Here is a 20,342-nt window from a genome sequence, read left to right as displayed (position 1 = left end):
ACTTGAAATAACAATTGAAAATTGAATTAAACACATTTCTACAAAAGAAATCAACAAAAATGCAATAGTTTGCAAAGCTCTTATTTCGTAAATTATTAATTTATAATTATTCTTATTGTTAGATTAAAATTAATTTGAAAACAATTAAATTTACATAAATTTTCATTCAATTCTAATTCCTAATTCGTACCGTCATATTTCGCTCCATTTTATTGAAATTATTCTGCATTATAAGTATAAGTTAATTATTATTGTTATCCGTTATTATGTGTGCGCTACTTGTTACTTAAATTTTTCCTCACAAATTTAATCCTCTGAGTATCCAAACATGACATTCCATTAATCGGATAATCGGAGTAGTTAGAAAATTCTACCTCGGTGTAGTTAAAAAATTATACGGTGCACGAATGCATCTTAAAGTACGCGTTAACCTGTACCTCGTCATAAAGATAAAGGACGCACGCGCATCCTTATCATAAAGTGCACGAGTCATAAATTCACGGGATACTGTCAGCGTGCGTGGAGAGCGTTATCCTTTCAGCGCTCGTCTAATATCATGAATCACCGACGTTAACGACAGGTCGGCCGGCCACCGCGTAATCTAGTTCCATGCTCGTACTCTTTCCCCGCGCGGCCTTATATTTATCGCCCCTATAAGCGCATATTGGAAATAAATTATTTAAAGCACTATTTTCGCATCATTCTAGCTATGAAGCTTACGAGCGTAATTAATGCCGGGGCGGTCGAGTGTGCAGTGTGCATTGTGCACTGTGCATCGGTCGCCGTCGGCATTCGCTGAATTATCGGTTGAATTAGCGTATAATATTGCGTGCGTCATTTAGTAAAATCTGTTTGAAAGAGCGTCTGCTCTTTGTCAAGTATTTGCAATTCGCTCTCTACCGACCATAAATAGATTATATAGATCTACGATCAGAGTTAATCAACAATTAAAATTGAGTTTTGATAAAAATATTTGATAACCGAACAACAAAAAAAACTAGAAAAATTTATATTTTTCTCTTGGAATAATCAAAAAAATGTCTCAAAAACACTGTTTTATATGAGTGTTATCTATCTTATTTTATCAAGGTAACGTTTATAAAATTTTCTTAAACGCGGTTTTTGTATAGCTTGTTTTATCCTATTTTTGTATTCGTCGGGCATGAAATTATAAGTTAGTTCGTCGGTCATTAAAGTCAAGGATTTTCATTGTGGATAGAGTGCGATCGCATATTAAATAAAGAAGCCGAATGATATATGATATATCTCCTACACGCTTGCTCCAGGCTTAATTACAAATATGTTTTGCAATTCAGTAGAATTTAAATAAGAAACTTTTTGATAAGAGTTGCATATCTATGTTAACGAATGAATAAATATTCTAATAAGATTTTAATAACATCTTTTTAATATACAGCATTCATCATTGATACGATAATGTTGCAGGCAAAATTATTGCTTGCGTAGCATTATCGAGCATATGAATGATTTCGTTTACGTCGGGGTTTTCCCGTCATCGCAAACGTTACAAAAGAATATTGGTAGCATATGTGCGTTTATTATTAAACCAGTTAACATTTTATCTGTGTTATTGACTGTGAGATGCGAATAAGCTAAACTTATAAAATCTGCTAAGCGGATAAAAGATTATAATTATAATTACTAGAAACCGGCTTCTGGACAACACTCGATCATTATCGATGGAATAGTAACAGAACGGATAAAAAAAGCGATCTCTCTCTCTCTCTCTCTCTCTCTCTCTCTCTCTCTCGTCCTTCGTACGATCGTGACGTATCCTTTCCTTACGCTACGAGAAGAAACACATCATGTATTGTATGTAATATCATGAATCTCTGGGTATTTTGAATATCTGTAATGAGGTCTCTTGTCCCGGTTTACACGAACGTGCTTCTCCGTCGTCTTTTTTTTTTTTGCTTTCATTTATATTCCATGAGATCACAGGCCCCGGAAGGCATGTTTGACGAAAGTATGCTTAATTAAAGTTTCATCACAAAACGCAAAAACGATTACATTATGAACTGATGGTTATATATGTGACCGAATAATAGAGTTTCACAATTACTATATAATATGTATGAGGAGACCGAGCGTTTGAGAAATAGAATTTCCAAGTGATTGTCAAATTAAATTTAATAAATATTCCCTGTTTAATAAAATATAGACTATTCAAATTAGCTAAGAATGAGCGATATATATTTAAAGAATTTAAATTTAAAATTCGAAATTCGATATTTGTAATGTATATTATATATATATCTCTCTCTTCATAGACTCTTATCAGCGAACAAAGCCATGTAGATATGCTTTGATGAAGATCGAGACTTGTTTAAGCCAAAGGAGATCGACCACTTTAATGTACAATTGTTTAAGTTGTATATTAAAGTTCAAGCCGAGTATTCTGGCAGCACAGAAAATTAAGCTTCGCGATCGATAATTTTTTATTAGTTGGATACGGAAATATGATCATGCCGCGGCGTCGATTGTCTTGTCGTGCGGCATCACCAATAACGTCTTTCTCTTTTCGCGCACGGCGCTAATCGTAAGTATTAAATCTTTCGTAACAACGAAAGGTCACCGTGTTGATGCACCAAGAGAGGAGATCGAGTCACCGCTATCGTAGTACGTATCCTTTCCCGTGGCCTTTCTCTTTCACTCTATACAGACTGCTGCGCTTTCCCCTCTCGCCTTGCAGCAATGGGGTTCGATGTCGCGTTTCGATCGCGGGCGTACTTCGAAAATCGATCCAGCGCGGCGCGGCGAGGAGAAATGCGTCGAAGAAAGTCAATGCCTTGAAAACAACAACGACGAGTTGAGTAAGGATAAATTTCCATTTTCACGACAAGTCTTGCATGTCGTTGGAATGGCGATGACAAAGAGCTCCGGGTTCGCGCTCGTTCTTGCGCAAACGATCGGAACAAAGTCGTGCAAGGCCGAGCCAATGCCACACGTTTTCAAACCGCGCGCTGTCTGTTCCCCTTAAGCATTTCTCTCATGTTACGTAGATTACGTAGATTGAGATGCTACTCGATAACGAAAAATCCCGCTTAATACATATAGTCGCTATAACATCATGTCTAATTAGCGCATTCGGTGCTCGTAATTAACAGATGCTGTTAAAACGACATTTACATTATACGTTTTAGGCATTAAAAGCCAGTAGATGAAAAAAATTTACCCATTGTCTCTTAATTTGTTTTTCCTTTCCTCGTTTCTGTTAACGTAATTTCTACTTGCGCGTGCGCGTATGTTGCGTGTCAAGTACGATCAAAAAATTGTTTCTGATGTTTCACATCTGCTTCGTGTGAAACCAATAATTTTTGTAATTTAATATATAGATTTAATCATAAAACTTTCTAATATTTTTTTCTTATACTCGAGTCTTAACTCAATGTTAACATTAATCTCAAATATAGCATTCTAAAAACAAAATTTATACCATCAAAATATACGCAATGCAGCTAAAATTCACATTATTAAGATACGCGTTTTGAACACTGTTTCATAGTCCGTGTAGAATTGTAAAAAGATTGTAAGATTTTCTTATATTGCTGTGAAGAATTATTGTTGGAGAGACGTTTTCAACTTATATTATTAGTTTTAGAATTCTATTTTATTTTACAATTATCATACGAAAGATCGAAGAGGACACCGATCGCGCGTATATTCATCTTCGTATATAATATAATTATATAATATCCTCTTCTCCCCGATTTGATAAGATCGACTTAGAGTAAATGTGCTAATTTGATCGTCCACCAGCATCTCGCAGCGTAAAGGACTTGTTTGCCCCAGAAACGTCATTGGCGCAGTTACAAGCCACTCGTAATAAGTCCGACCGACACGCAGTCGAGAGTCCGTTATGCAATTGCGCGTCCTGCAGACGGCCGGGGCCCACTTCGTAATGATGACGACGACCGAATTAGGACAACCGAGCGTTACCGAGGACACTATAATGCACTTTAACGCTGATGCAGACCTTCCTGCAATCTACGCCTCATCCCGGCGCGATCGTAACGGGCTGCCTCGCTCACTTCGCTTTAATGAATAGAGTGCATTCTAATCTAACGATAAGTGCTACATGACGGTCGCGGACTATCGAACCAAGCTGATTCTATCCTATCGATATCTATTACATATTACATGTTAAACATGATAAACATCTATCTGACATTCGTTTGTTATATGCAATTTAAAGGATAAAATCGTATCCGAGTATAAAAATCAAATTAGATAAAAGAAAATATTATATCATGATTCATGAATCATATGATATAACGATTGGAGTAGAAATAATTTGTTCATTTTATAAAGACACTTTTTGTAATAAGATAATATACCAATATTAATTTACCAATAATAATTACCAATATTACACTTTTATCATGAACAATAATAATGTTATATATCTTTGACGTCTTTCATATCATCTCAAAGAATTAAATATGATTTCGCGTTTGTAACTTGCGCTAAAGACAAAAATAAACATGTTGAAAATGAAAACGCTTTGTATTTTGTATGTAATTTACGTTACACACCGCGTCAAGGCGGTAACTGCAACTGCAACTGCGACAATATTAATCGCAATAAAAACGGAAAAACGGAAAAACGCGCGAGCGATGTCCAGAACTGATTGTGAGAAACGTGTGCATTGGTTTTTCTCTTTATGCACGCGAATCATGCGTCACGCGGATGGAGTCTCGCGCCGCATAAGGTGTGCGAAGTGTCTATCTTTGTCTCTATTTCTCTCGCGCGACCGTGATTGAAAATGTCGGTTAAGAATTGCGCAAGGCGCTAAATACGCGTGCTAACAATTAGGCCGAGCACTCGGTGGAACACAAGGTGAAATAGATTTGCGAGTCGTATGCGCAAATCAGGACCCGTTTAAAGGCATATATGTCTTTCATTTGCTGCAAACGTTGAAATGTATTTTTACGCTTTTGATGACTCTCGCACGTGCATCGTAAAATAAATCGAACGGATAAGTACCGATAAAGTGCCTAGAATGCGCAAAAGATAAAACCTCTGTTTTCGAAAACGAAGACATGGACATTAGATATTATAATAGATTTACATATTTATATTTATATATTTCTTTTAAAGCTATTGATAAAAGAAGCAAACTTAGTCCTACATATTGCAACATGTTGCTAGATTTCTATTTGCATGGCATCCTGGGGGCGGTAGGTTAATCGTTAATCTATATACCTATCATCCCATAGAAATATTTCAATAAAACTCATCATCTCCGGACACAGACATGTTTAAACTTTCGTTTAACTTTTAGCACGAGGTATTCAATTTTGCAGAATAAATCTCTATTGATTTCTCTTAATACTCTCGCTTCTCTCTTTCTAAAGATGGTCTTACATAAGCGGTACAGACTACAAACGCACGAAGCATTTGCATAACGTAAGATCAATGTTGGATTGCATTATTTACTTCAACTTACATTTTTGTCGCGCATTGTTGCGTTACTTTGTTAAACGTTAAGCTTATAGTTTCCAACAAATTGTTGAGCAGGAAATTCGGCAAACTTTAAGAACTCGTTGCGCATTTTACTAGGATTTCATGCAAGTACAAAAGTCGATCAAGCGCGCTCGCTAAGATCTTTTGAGATGACGCAAAGTTTCGAGACGCGACACGCGAGTGTCGCGACAACGTTAGGTAATTAACGGACGCTTGGCGCATACACGATGTTCACATCAGCTTTACGCGTAAATTTATCGCGTTACAAGAATGCATTATCCAAGAACAAGGTGCGACGCGAGAAGCGAGGATCGCATAGCGATTCTATAAAGGGCGAGTCTCGCTTTCACGCTCACAACGCAACGGAGAGTTCTTTTGGAGAAAGCGATGCTGCTTCGCATGCATATTTGACGCGTATAACTTCCTCGCTCAACGTCATTGCCGATCATAGTATAATAGACGTCGGCGTCGCATCGCGTCCGCGTCGGTGTGAGATGCGGTGCGAGCCGTGCGAGATAATTCCGCGATCTTACTTTGCATAAATATGCAAGTCCAACTAAAAATTACTCGATTTTCATAATCGCTTGAATCAACGTGTTTAATCAATATGTCTGCTTTGAAGTCTCCTTTGAAGTCTCCTTTAAGTCGTTTAGCATTGTTATTCAACTATCATATGTGACGTTTCTTATTATAACAAATGCGTTGTGCTATATCTGTGTTTTCATTAGAGTGTTACTTTTAATTAACAGAAAAAAAACAAGAATGTATAAACTGCGCTTGATATAAGAATAGATATATAAGCAGGTAATCTTACAAACAATTAATTATCTTTACCGAATATTTAAAGAAGCGACGTATATTTATCGTGTTCCATGTCCCCACACGCGCGTATAACTCCATTTCTCAAAGAGTTCACTGCAACTTTCTCAACGTTCCCCAATATCCCCCTCACGCGAGATGATATTTTTAAATTTCTGAAAGCAGCGGGCCTAACGCGGAGGGCTCCATACCTCCTAGATACCTCCTAGGTACCTTCTGGAGCGGAGAGAGGATACGTAACGCGACTGTCTCCATAAGGAAGACTTAGGGCAATGGCCCATCAAGGTCGCGTTGCGATTGCACGCGCGGACGCACTCCACTCCTTCGAGGTGGCGAGAAGGTGCGCGAGAGAAGCGCCTAACAGCAACGATCTCTCGATCTGTCCTCCATGGTCACGTCGGGAGTAGTCGGGACTGTCGAGAGTGACCTTCGTGACGTAACGGAGCGAAAAACCGCGCGAGTTCTATTACCAGTTCCGCACGCTAGTTCTATTACGCGCCGGCAAATTACACATTTCTGGAGGCGCGTATAAAGTGCGTATCAAGTTTCAGGTACAAGACAGGTGTGAGTGATCGCGCGACGAAGAAATGAACTAGCGATGATAAGCTACCATTAGACTGCCACGGCCACGGAGAGCTGCACGCTCGTCGCGACTATCGCAATATCGCAATAACGATTAAAATTCGCGCTTTTTGCTCACACATATTATCGTCTCACTCCACCAAAAATATGCACACGCCGCGCCGAATGGAAAAGGCAATTTATTTTCAGTACCTAGCTGGCAGACCATGGTATATGCATATACTTGCTATTCGAGAAAATACCTATAACAATAAGATATAGATACAAGCGCATCACTGTTTCATATAAGTACAGAATATCTCGAAATTGCCGGATGTTTCTTTTTTATTCGTAGAGTCTATTGTAAACTTGGAAAAGATTTTTCTAAAGTTGATTAAGAGATTATTATATCTGTCGTAATTTAGGAAATATGGATAATTTGACTATTTATTTTTCAAACAGCATAAAATGAGCAAGTAATATGAGAGAGAGAGAGAGAGAGAGAGAGAGAGAGAGAGAGAGAGAGAGAGAGAGAGAGAGAGAGAGAGAGAGAAAAAGAGGGAATGACGAAACCTTGTAAAAAATATAAATAGTGAAACCAATCATAAGCTGATAGCAAAAATGTTAAATCACTCAACAGTCTAAAATTAGATACTGTAATGTAAGGTGCAGTTAGAGTTTCGGAAATAAAAAGGTAAACATGGAGCGCCAGAGCGAAAAGCAGGCGCCTACGTTGGACGCACGCCAACTATTTCGAGTCCCACAATAGCATAATCTTATCGTTCGTTGCTCTCACTCACGACTCACGACAGCCGTGGTAGTCCGTGGTACGCGTGATGTTAATTCGTACGAAAGGCGTTGCGGATCGTTGAATTTCTAGCGTGGAAAGAATCCATCATCGAGTGAGCTGTCGACGTATTTTAACATTTTAACATAAAAAAATAACGAAAAGTTTCTTTCAGATCGGGTTATGTTATGGTAAACGAAACGTGGCAGCAAAACGCGCAATTCTCTAAAAATAGTTACCCGCAATTCTCTAAAAAGTTATTACCCGCGTCCACAAGTTATGAAAATGTTAATTTTACGGAATGTATTTTTAGTGCGACAAGTAGGTGCCTAATTTTGTTGCCAAATACTAGAGACTAATTTTAATTCTGGCACAGCGATATCACGTTACATAATTCGCATCGTGATCGTTGATCGCATGGCGAACCAGTAATAAAATGATTAATAGAAACTAATGGAAACTTTGACTAATGCATGACGAAATCAATATCGAATGTTACGATACAAATTATAGGCAATTTCCAGTACATCGGAATTAACCAAAAGCATCATTTATAGCCATTGCGGTCAATGTCGATTGCATGATGGCATAATGATAAGTTATTGTACGGAGTAACAATTAGGAGACACAACTTTGCATTTTTATTGCGCGAAACAAATTCTCGCATCAACATTTTCGCGCGTGCAGAATGCTAAATGATATTCTCTTCCATTTAATAAATTACTTTTGTGGCTTTTCTTCTATTTGATGGAAACAAAGTTACCAACAACAAGTATTATTACTGTACCCACTTTTATACTAATGTCAGCAAAGTAAAGTATAAGTATATCGGAGCAGACACAATCGTAACAGATTAGGAACGCTGCAGGCAACATACTTTGTCTGACAACCTTTGAGATTCGCTTTCGAGGCGTCTAGTCTAGCTGCCTCGAAAGCCTCAATGTCGAAGCCAACTCTCGGTGCGAGGTACTTGATGTTTGCATACCGATCGAGGACAAGTCGTGACGCGAATCGCGAACCGTTTTAATGACCTTTGTACGTTCACTCGCGCTTTCACGATGCGGGGTGGCGACTGGCGAGCCCGCGAGCCCGCGAGCCCCTTGCCAAATAGAGAATCTCATTGTCAGTAAAAGATTCAACGTCACGCGTGTTTGAAAAAAAGATTCGCAAATTAATTGACATTATTTTAAAATTTATTCCCAACCTTAAAAATTTTTTAAATTTATTTTTAAAGGAATTACATACATTTCTTGGGGGAAAAAAGTAAATCAATGACAAAATCAATAAATTGTATAAAAGTCGGTAAAAGGTAAAAATTCGATTGAGATGGGGCCTCTCTCGTGCCAGATTTCTGAATCGCGCGTTTCCCTAACTTTCGATATGCGAAAACTCCAGTTATCGAGTTGGAAACGACAGCTTTCGATTCCGTGGCTGAAGAAATTTCATCGAGTTCCGGTATATGCGGGATCTCTTGCAATCGCGTCGCGTCCTCTCTCCGCAGAAGAGTTGTCGTTTCCGCTCTGCCGATCGCGACTTCCCGACTTTCACAGAATCGGTCGCTGCGATATAAGATTGGCAAATCCGTGATTAACGCGGTTCAGATGCGAAGGATGGCAATTTTCTTTTTAGCCACGATTTATTAACTCTCATTACGCGAGTTCTTACGAAAGATTAGCCAATTCGGGATTGATAATAATGGAGAAGCGTGATTTGTCTCTTATTACCTCACGATTTATTAAGTCTACGTAATATCGTGAGAGCAAAAAAAAAGTATAATAATTAAACTAAAGCTGCAAATGAGCTGCACCAACCGACAAGTTGTCAACTAACTTTAATAAAAGGAGATTGAGAGATTGAGAACCATTTTAACCACCTTATCATTCGCGTTAAAATGTGCACGATTCTTTTCAATTCCACAAAAAGGCCAATTAAAATTTTGTAAGGAATACATATGCGTGCATGCTGATTTTTTGTTAAATTATCATATTTGACTTATTAATACGCATAATATATGTAAATGATTAAAACCACAAGATATGTTTCATAACGTCATTTAAAAATTCGAAATTTAGTCGGAAAAATAAACTTATAGATTACGTCAAGAATCAATTCTTATTTCATCTTGTTGTTTAAGTTCTACTTGATTTTGATGTAAAATGACGTATCGCAGTTCATATACCGCGGATTTAGCATCGCGGCAAAGAGCGACACGTATACGTAGATAGATAGGTGTGATTTACCAGAGTAGATGTACACGCGATGCGTGACGTTGATATTTGTTACGCGAAACACATGCTCGGAAAAGGAGGGATAATTTAATGTGCGTTGCATCGTAAGGATTACTTTTGGCTATTCGTATATGCATACGATATCAGTCGGACGTCAGTTAGACGTCTCTCATGGTCGCGGAGTACTCGTCATTAATATCCATGAGTTAAAGCGCATCCGGCTGTACGTTTTCGGCGTCGCGTCGCGTCGAGTACGTAGAACATAATTTATGATTATCGTGCGAGACACTGTTTGCACAAACAATCGATTGCACAGTCTATACTTGACGGTTCTCCTCTTCTCCTGCTATTTATTCTTCTGTTATTTTCGCTATCGGCTCGCTATCGAACGAGGAGATATGTTATCGCGTAAGACGTAAGAGAAATGTCCGATATAAGAGGCGAGACTCGCTTAAAATAAAAAGTTGAAATAAAAAATTAAAATTGAATATTAATCGTCATTTCGAATATCGTCATATAGTAGGTAATGCAATTTTATAGTCTATGTTTTACCTATGCGCATATGCTGCATTATATGCTGCAACGCAACTTATACAATATATTAACTGATTAACAAATTAATAAATTAATAATCTCCGCGAGACAGTATATAGTACAAAGCAAATGTCACACGTCATATCTCATATTTGGCGTAGTTGAGCCTATCGTCGATCGTCGATCGTCGACACGCAACGTTACAATCGCCGCGCCGGAAAATATTTCCATCTAATTATAAGTGGGCTGGTTCTGATAAAGCAATCACTATGCGAGGTGCAGCGAAGCACATAACACGCGCCATTATGGACAACGTACAAACTTACAGAGACGAGCCATGGATCTAAATTGGTCTCGTCCATCGTTGATCCGTTTGTACATACATATGTACAAGTTGTGGTGCACGTGTGTCCCCTACTACCCATCGCGAATTCGCACAACGAGCGCATACGGATGCTGCTGGATGCTGCGCATACGATACGAAGTATACGGAGCGAATAGTCGAACCTACTTGATATGTCGCGTTAATTTTATAATTTTACACATCCGGACAAATAAAATTCGCGCGATTCGTTTAAATAATTCCGCACCAAACGAGGCACCAAATGACGATATAAGAAAGATTGGAAGATTGGCGCTACAGATCAAAGTTTCTATTTTTCCAAATAATGTTATCTGTCTCAGTGTCTCTAAAAGAATAATTTCCCTTACATTGCTTGTCTTATCTTAAAGAAATAGAAAGAAATAGAAAATGATTTCGTAGCAACCGATATAGAGTAGAATAAAAGTATTATTTACGGAAGTATTAAACATGTAGGCAATATCCCATTTTTGTATCGGTATTTTTTTAATGACAATTCAACCAGTTTGGAATAAATAGCAGCATAAATAGACTACCATTATACGCTTTTGCAACAAAATACTTATTGTTAGCATAAAGTTCGTGTTAAAGTAAAATCGACTTGAAATAAACTAACGAATTTTTATTTCTAAAACGTTTCCTCCGCGCCTATTCTCTTTTCCAAGGTTTAATTGGTCAAAAGGCTCTTATTCTTATTCACTAATAATATGTAATAATTTTGGAAGCTCTAATTGTAAATACATTTCTATTGAGGAAGAATTGGCTCCAAACTGGCCAAAGAAAGACTAGGACTCGGTTAGGGTAAAAGATTGCGGACAGAAGACAGCGTAAGCTGTGTGGGATGAGGAGGGATGGGGGGGCATAATCGCGTACACAATCGTGTTATTATGCGATTTTTAGCTCCGTGCATCTCGATCGCAATACCCTCGCGAAACGCTGGCCGAATCCGTTCGGGTTCTTCGAGGCCTTCGTTCCCTTTCGCGCGGCGCGGCGCGGCGCCGGCGAGGATCGCGAATCGCGACACCGGGCAGCCGGGTAGCCGGGCTCTAGTCTTGCGAGAATCACCGAGCGCGAAATTGAAGTCTCGTCGAAGCCCAGGCCCCGCCTTAATTCAGGCCCCCGAGTCCGAGACACGCAATCTTCGTCGAGCCGTCGAGGGTCCCGAGTCGCGTCTCGCGTCGGCCGAGTCGGCTCAGCGCTCGGCACTCTCGGCACTCTCGGCACTCGGCAGTCGGCTGTATCCCGACTCCCGACAGTCCCGACCCGACGAGGTATCGCGGCGCTAGTCATTATTTCGCGGTTTTGTAACAGATCCGCGACCGGCATTATGCAATTTAATGACGATCCTTTTTAATTCTCCCCGAACGACTCGAGAGCGTGAATTTCGCATGCGATTTGTAAAACGGCGCAAACCCTTGCAACTTGCAAGAGCTAGCTCTCCAACTCTATAAATATGTATAGCTTCTTGCGTTTGTGATCATAAACATTTTTAATTGACAACGTCAAAACGTACAACAGACAATTTTGCTATAATTCCTTGCCGTTCGCGAGATTAAGTCTTTTTATCATATATCGATCCAGTTATATTCAATCGGTCATTTTTCGTCCAACTCGTAAATTAAACTTATACATATATTGTTATAATAATGAGACATTTTAAAAGTAAAAAGCACATGCCCAAACCGCCCGTGTGCACACTGCACGGGCGAACGGGCGAACGATTTACGATATGATGCGTAACCTCGACAAACACTCACGTCAATTTGACAATTTTTACATTTACTCACCGGTGACCGGTGGAGATGGAGACTCTGGTCACTCTGGGTTTCTGCTTTCCAAACGACTGGACTCAGGACCGTTGCTTCTCAGCGAGCAGTGTGATGATGAACGAGCACGTTTATGCACACGAAGCACTTTTCGCAGAATCTCGTTCGCGCGATAAAACGAGAAAGAGTCACTTTTCGAAGAAATTAGCGTACCGACACTACCGACTACCGCTCGGCGCCCAGCGGCTGGACCCCGGACCGGCGCGGCGACCGGCCGCGGCGCCTGGCCCTGATGTCGGCCGCGGCGGCGTCCGCGGTCCGCGTCACGCCGCACACGCCGTTGTCGAAAACTCGAAAAACATCACGTATACAAAAAAATTCAAATCACACGTCACACCCGTTTCATATATGATATGGCTGATATGCACAATTAGCTAGACGCGACTATTTTCGGGTGAGTAGGCAATTAGGCTGAGTAGGCATTGGCATTAATTGTATCGTGTCTTTTAGGCCGGTTCTATACAATCAGTCATATGTCGGACTTGTCGGAGTCGGATGTCGGAACGCAGCCGATGCGCATGGTCCAATGAGGAAAATTCATTTTCGAAAACGAAATTCTCTCATTGGACCATCAGGGTCGATTCAGACACAGCCGTGCCGTACCCGTACCGTATCCGTATCGTTAACATTAGACAAGGCTGGAGACACATTAGACAAGGATGGAGACAATAGGAATCCTTGTCTAATGTTTCTGTCCGTGATACGGTACGGGTACGGCACGGCTCTGTCTGAATCGACCTTTATATTGGCTGTGTTCCGACTCCAACACTCTGACATACGACTGATCGTAGAACCGGCCGTTTAACTAAGAGATACTCGTACGTGTTGTCTTAATTATCTGGGTTAATTGTTTTTGGGTTATTTGTATTTATAGGTGCACAATTCAATACATTTTGTTATATGTCGCTTGAGCGTCGATTGATTAACCAATTTATCGATTATAATTATTATCTAAATGTAATGGCGTATTTTAATTATAAAACACAATTAATTGTTAAGATATATGTAGCAGAGATGTAGTAGTATCATTGAAGATTTTATTCGGAATGTTTCATCCCTGTCCCCTCGCCCCTGACTTCCCTGACTAGGTATCGTTGGTGACATCTGGTTTCCGCTATACGTATCGCTATAGCTATCGGCTGACGTTTCTATCGGTATATACTATATCTAAAAGCGGAAAGAAATGTTTCTTTATTTCCGACAAGTATTGTCGGTAACGGCTTTCTTTTCAGCTACGTATCACATTCATCTGTTCACAGATGTCACTAAAAAAACATCTCTCTATCGACGGAGCTGGAGCGCGAACTGCGGAGGATGGAGACTGGAGACATAATATTTAATCCTGGAAGATATTTGGGAAGAGGAAAGATGTGGGAGAGAATAAAACAAAGTACTCAGTTAACAAATATTACCTATTTCGTTTTGTCAATGTAATTAAATGCAATCAATGCAATACTAATTGTATTTATTTATTTATTTATCCTATTTATTTTATTTTTGTTTAATTTTATATATATATATATATATATATATTTATTTTATTGGTGATAGAATGCATGATAAATTTATTTATGAAATTTATCCAGGATTAAATATTAAGTCCTAATCCTGTTCCAGTCAATTTTAAGGCAACGGATCTATGAAATGTAATATTAGTATAATAATTTATTATTGTTATAACTTGACACAAGCGTTTCTGTAATATATTTGACGTAATTGTCATAGATCCGTTACCTCGGTTATAAAAATTTAGTTATCACTCACCGACCGATGCAGCGGAGTTATGCAGTAGCCACGTCTCGTATATTGATTACGAACTATCAATACAAATATTACGGCGTGGAATTTCAAATAATGTTTTAAGAAAAAGTAACTTTCCTCAACCCACGCACACACACAAAGTTTTACATGGGAGCTTAATTTGAGACGTGATTATTTAATAATGAAAGAAAATATAAATGTTATCGAATAAATATTGTTTAATAATATTTATCCCGAATCTCGAATCTGCCTCTTAAAAAGAAGCAAAATTTTTGCTATTTTATTCTTTCTCTTTCCTAATCGTTCTTTTTTTTTCTTTCGTATAAACAAATAAAAGCGGCCAAGCAAATTCGTTTCCCCTTTATTCGCGGAAAGCGAACAAAGACTACGGAATGAGAACTCGATATTGCGTTTCGTTGCTGTATTGTCGCTGATGGTTCTCCGCGGTATTCGTTATTCGCGTTTGGGGAAAAAACTATTATCCAATACACGTAGTATGAGAAAAAGGACAATTATTAAGAATCAATTAGAAAAGTATAGAGAGATAAAACCAAATTGCAACACATCTTTAGTCAAGAAATTTCAGAATATACATTTTTACGGTATGTATTTCGAATTTTATTCAATCTTCAAATCTTATCATCGGTATCTATTATAATTATTCTGTTATTATTATCTGTTTTATTTAAAGAATAACTATTTCTCATAAATTCTTTAATTCTATTATCTTCATATATGTTACATTATATATATTAGAAAAAATATCCGTTATTATTATTTATTGCCGCAAGATATTGTCTTTCGCTAAACTTCTGTCTGATCAGAGAAGAAACTTGTTAAAAATTATTCTATTGTATGAAGACCTTGTTGGCTGTTTCTTTTCTTCTTTTTTTTTCCCTTTTTTACGTCAACTTCTGCATTGTTCTACATTCTACACGCTCGTTATACGTGGCTATACAACCTTCGAATTGTTTCTAATGCAGAACATTTTGACAAATTTTACGCAGCGAACAATTATATACGAGTTTGGCGTAGACGGATTTTATTTGTGCAAACTCTGAGGAAAGAAGAAAAATTTATTGCTTACCACGTAACATCATGTCACGTAAAAAATTTCATACAATATACATAAAATCTCTACTATATTACTTGATGCAATATGCTGGAATTAATAAGCACCATGGAAACAAATGAGAATATCTTGTGAGTACTCTTTACTAATTTACCTGTCACCGACGTGTCTTTTATCCTGATTTTATATTGAAGGAACGAATTTATGATAATTTTCATTGGAAGAATCGTACAAAAATACGGCGCGCTATAAAATAAGCTAGGTTCTGAATTACTACTTTCGCAGTTGTTGAGATATCTATGACTCTATATGTCCAGTCCAGTCATCAAAATTAGGGTCTCTCTGCCAGCCATATATCGGAAGTGCAATCTCCACCAGGATACCTACGCAAAGATTGACAAAGCGATAGAATTGCTGTGGGGGATAACGGTACAACAGCCTGTATATTTAAGGGAGAAATTAATTGGATTTAAAAAAATTGGTGGTAATTTGATTTTTTTTGTGAAATCAAAATGTGTTCAATTTAATTCAATTGAAAAAATTAGTGATTAACATCGAAATAAAAGGGGAAAAACCAACTGAAAAAGTTACGAGTTCATCTCTGGACAGGATGAATTCCGAGATTAATTTCATTTGATTTGTCTTTCTTCATTTCAGAAAAGTGGAACGAGAATAAATGGAAATTTTTCCTTCACTGACACAATAAATTACGGGATATTTCTCACCTCATTTCGTGTGCCAGTAAAATATCGCTGTTATCGGCGCCGAAATCAACGAGAAATCGATGGTCGAGCGTCATCCCGCCCTTCTCGACGTCGATATCAAGCTTCACCATCGTTGATCCATATCTAATAATAGCGCGCGCCGAACATTATTATTACAGCGTATATACGAGAGTAGAGATTACAAATAACAATTCTGTTTTATTTTCCTTTATGGAAAGAAAAGAAAAGAAAAGAAAAGGAGAGGAGAGGAGAGGAGAGGAGGAGGGACGACGGAAAAGGAAAGGTCGTATTTACTTGCATATATTATACTTACTTGAGGAGATCGGGATAAAACTGTTTGTCCCATGGCTTAAAGATCGACGTAGTCACGTACAAACGACGTCCGTCCAAACTCAGCTGTAACATCTGCGGCGCGCCATACAATCTACGCCCCTTCACGTAGATAGGGTCCGGCTGACTGCTCATTTCCTCGTCTTGCGTCACCCGTACATGCGAATCGCTCAGTATCGATCCTCCTAGGAAGACTTGACCCGTCAATCTCGGGTTTCTCGTATCGGAGATATCGTATTGCCTAACGTCGCCGTGCAACCAATTGGACAGATACAGATACTTGTCGTCCAAACTCAGCAGAATGTCGGTGATCATACCTTGAGAGGCGAAGAAAGGCTTTCGTGAGAAAAAAAGAAAAAATCGAAATGAATTGTTTTCTTGAAAAAGAAAAAAGACTGCAATGTTGTCGACGAGTTGACATCGTCGCGATGAGTTTCTGCTGGCAGAAACTTTCATAGATAGATCTTAAGACCTCGTTGATATTTTGAAGAGCATCGATTCGTGATATATACCTGACATCAGAGGTGCGATCCATCCCTCGACTCTTTTCGGTGGCACCTGGATCACCTTTTCGACCTTCCACGAGTTGTCCTCCGCCTTGTAAAATCGATAAACATTCGACGTTACCGCGCAGCCTACGAATCCTTGAGCTGCCAGCGGATCGTGAAGGAATCTTATTTCAAAGGGTGCGATTCCGTCATCTCCCAGATCGATGATCTGTTTCAGCTTTCGTTCGTTCCACGAGTAAACGTTCAAGCTTCTGCCATAAATCTCTGTGAATTATCCATCATTTAATCGACATGACTATATAATTACCGATATTTTGCGCGCGTGCGCCCTTGCGAAACGTGATAACGTATTGGGTAATTATTTACTAGGATCATAAACGTCCTCTGGAATGAATCCCTTCTTAAAGACTCTAGGTGCACCCCATTCCGTAGCGATGAGCGTATCGTGATACGGTTGGTACCAAAAGTCGTATCCGAAAGTTGCTTTTTCATGGCTCTTGGTCCATGTGCCTTTCGCTCGTAGGGTCTCTGCGTCGATGCAGAAAAATTCGCCCAATCCGTCGCCACTGAGATTTCCCATGGTGGAGATCATTATCTCGCCAGTTGGCAAGCAATGGGAAGTGTGCGGCGTAGATATCCCGTATTTGTGAATCTCTTCCGGTTCCAGAACCTCGAACGAAATAGAATGTACATTATACTTTAATTACGAGAAATGCAACATGACTATCGCGCTCGATTCGAATAAGAGATTCTTGTACGCGAATTCCTATATCTCGTCTTCTCCATATCTGTATCGTCGCGTCTCTATAATACGTAAACGTGTAAGGTGCAGGGTAAAGAGGGAATGTCGGACGCACGCACGTCTATCGTCTATCGTCTACCTCTCCTCCATACGGTACCTTCTTGATCCGGGGCATTTTCTCGTCGCTCGTATCAACCAAATAGATCCGGTCCGACATAAGACAGGGCAGCACCAGCGTGTCGCGTTTGCGGGGTGATCCGTGACAGCTGCTACAAACGTTCCAGCCGGAGTGATGTAACTCGTCGCCAGCCGATAGCATTCTCAGTCTGTGTATTATCTGCGGGTATGCAAGTTCAAGTTCAAGTTCCGTGAGTATGTTGAACGGTTCGCTTAATTTACAAACGTTTTAACGTTTGTAACGTGGTACCTGACAGTACGTAGGACTATCGGGATCCACGTCTACCGTGCAGAGGACATCGGCCTTCTCGGGATCCGTATGTATACCGATGACGTACAGAAGCTTCTCGCGCGGCCCCTCGAGCATCGCTGCCCTCGGACTCTTGTAACCCGGCCCGGTACACGCTACGATCAAGGCCATTTCCAGTAATGTAAACGATGTAAACCGTCCGCAATATAGACATATATGTATATATTATGTATATAATATTGTACTCTATATCATTGTAGATCCAGATCATTGTAGATCCAGATCCCTCCACATCCAGTAGATCCAATGCCAGCTAGTCTATGTATATCTAATTTTTAGCGTAGACTTGGGCTACGATGCGCATTTTATATTATATTTTACTACTGGATTGACTACAGCACTTAATTCTGATAATTGAATGCAATCGAGTACTTACCTCCTCTCTTTTCCGCCATCGCCGTTGACAAACTGATGAGTAGCGAAGAGTGTTGTCGATTGCTTTTAATTGCTTTCGACCGACTCGGGACTCACCGGACTCACGACCTTCGGCGTCGGCCGCGTACCAAGTATAGAGTACAGACACCGTATAATTTAATATACTTATGTAATATAGTTCGAGATCGAGAGAGCGAGAGGGGGAAGTGTGCTTGGAGGAACTCGCACTTTGTATCTCCGAGTGATTTTATGACTTTCAAACTTTGCCGCAAACGTCGTGAAGAGAAAAACGTGATAGCTTATTATTTGAGCGTCGCGTCGCGTCGCGTCGCGTCGCCGTCGTATCGAACTGGGGTCGATTAATGATACTGCAATCAGAAGACAGCAACAAGGTATCACAATTGCGGCAAATTATTTCTCGTTGTTGCAACGCGTTGCAACGACATACAAGTAAGCAACAACAACCAAGTTACAACGACGTCGCCGTCGGGACAGTACAAAATAGCGTTATCATCGCCAAGCTGATAGGAGGCGATTTCATTCAGCCGAAAGATAACGTCACGTGTGGCGATGATACCACATGTCAAGTACATACATCTACAAAATATTCCCGAAATATATTTTCTTACAGTTTGACACTGAGGTATATAATTATACAGTAATATAGGTTTCTCTCTGGTAATATACATATAAATATCGTTCTTAGAATTGTCTTCGCGGCAAATGATAATTGTTCCGTGCGACGATGAAGAAGATCTAATTGAAACGTGCAGCTTCCAGCTCAAGAGGTCAAAGGGTCAATCCAGTTATCGAGAAAGAGAGAGAGACAGAGAGAGGGGGGGAGAGACGATGAAAAACAAAGTTTATCGAACTGTACGGCTTTAAGAGTTTTATAATCCAGAGATCGAGGAGTTAATTCGCATTGAGAGGCTCGAATCCATGCTAGCGTTTCCATGCTATGCCAGTTTCTTCGCGAGACGAGAAGATACTAATCGATAACCATAACCGCTCAACAATTATACAATTATACGATTTATAGGACAGATGCTGTATGGAGACACAAGCAGACACGAGAGCTAAATACACGTAAACATCGCGGCCAAGCAAATTCGTTTTCCCTTTATTCGCGGAAACCGAACAAAGACTGCGGAATGAGAACTCGATATTGCGTTTCGTTGCTGTATTGTCGCTGATGGTTCTCCGCGGTATTCGTTATTCGCGTTTGCAGAAAAAACTATTATCCAATACACGTAGTATGAGAAAAAGGACAATTATTAAGAATCAATTAGAAAAGTATAGAGAGATAAAACCAAATTGCAACACATCTTTAGTCAAGAAATTTCAGAATATACATTTTTACGGTATGTATTTCGAATTTTATTCAATCTTCAAATCTTATTATCAGTATCTATTATAATTATTCTGTTATTATTATCTGTTTTATTTAAAGAATAACTATTTCTCATAAAATGGAATTGAGAACGTTTTAACTAATTTTTGTAACGGCTGAAGATGGCTCAAAACTGAGCTGAAACGTACGGATTAATGTATCATGAGGATGAATAAATCAGTTTACTGATGTTACGCACGATGATCTGCGTTTGACCTGGATAGCCCTGACTTCTCCTATTTTTATTTTAATCTCGAGGATTCTTATATTACTTTATTTATTTCTCATAAATTCTTTAATTCTATTATCTTCATGTTACATTATATATTAGAAAAAATATCTAAAAAT

General features: G+C 39.2%; 1 protein-coding gene and 1 long non-coding RNA gene across 6 annotated transcripts in view; one reads left to right on the top strand and one right to left on the bottom strand.

Moving 5' to 3' along the window:
• Positions 1-15,420: 15,420 nt before the first annotated feature.
• Positions 15,421-18,898, bottom strand: LOC139779518 (methanethiol oxidase-like). 2 transcript variants are annotated; one of them, XM_071717914.1, is made up of 8 exons: positions 18,606-18,898; positions 18,170-18,324; positions 17,882-18,079; positions 17,367-17,670; positions 17,004-17,264; positions 16,475-16,808; positions 16,162-16,284; positions 15,421-15,819 (listed from the first exon to the last, which is right to left on the bottom strand). In XM_071717914.1, exons 1-8 carry the CDS (start codon positions 18,622-18,624, stop codon positions 15,768-15,770), a joined length of 1,446 nt encoding a protein of 481 aa, XP_071574015.1. In that variant the 5' UTR covers positions 18,625-18,898; the 3' UTR covers positions 15,421-15,767. The 2 variants fall into 2 exon arrangements, with proteins under 2 accessions (XP_071574015.1, XP_071574016.1); XM_071717915.1 differs by having other exon boundaries at positions 17,900-18,079.
• The window catches only part of LOC139779519 (uncharacterized), a 33,761-nt gene continuing 32,293 nt past the window's right edge, over positions 18,875-20,342 (top strand). For 2 of the 4 annotated variants that reach the window (XR_011719910.1, XR_011719909.1), the window contains exon 1: positions 18,890-19,965. This is a non-coding gene — a long non-coding RNA (uncharacterized lncRNA). Of the gene's footprint in view, positions 19,966-20,342 lie in introns of all 4 variants that reach the window. The other 2 variants (XR_011719911.1, XR_011719912.1) reach the window with 2 other exon arrangements.

This window comes from Temnothorax nylanderi, unplaced genomic scaffold (assembly GCF_030848795.1).
Source record: "Temnothorax nylanderi isolate EJ_2023f unplaced genomic scaffold, tnyl_v1.0 TNYL_tig0228_pilon, whole genome shotgun sequence".
NCBI classification, from domain to species: Eukaryota; Metazoa; Arthropoda; class Insecta; order Hymenoptera; family Formicidae; genus Temnothorax; species Temnothorax nylanderi.
Note: the sequence above shows the minus strand (reverse complement) of the source record. Positions and strands in the feature narration are given on the sequence as shown.

Excerpts from the sequence above, each read along its gene's own strand:
- LOC139779518 (XM_071717914.1), bottom strand. Across the intron at positions 18,080-18,169 it reads ATAGTCCTACGTACTGTCAG|ATAATACACAGACTGAGAAT; the intron begins GTACCACGTTAC and ends GCATACCCGCAG. Across the intron at positions 16,809-17,003 it reads GATCGCACCTCTGATGTCAG|GTATGATCACCGACATTCTG; the intron begins GTATATATCACG and ends TCGCCTCTCAAG.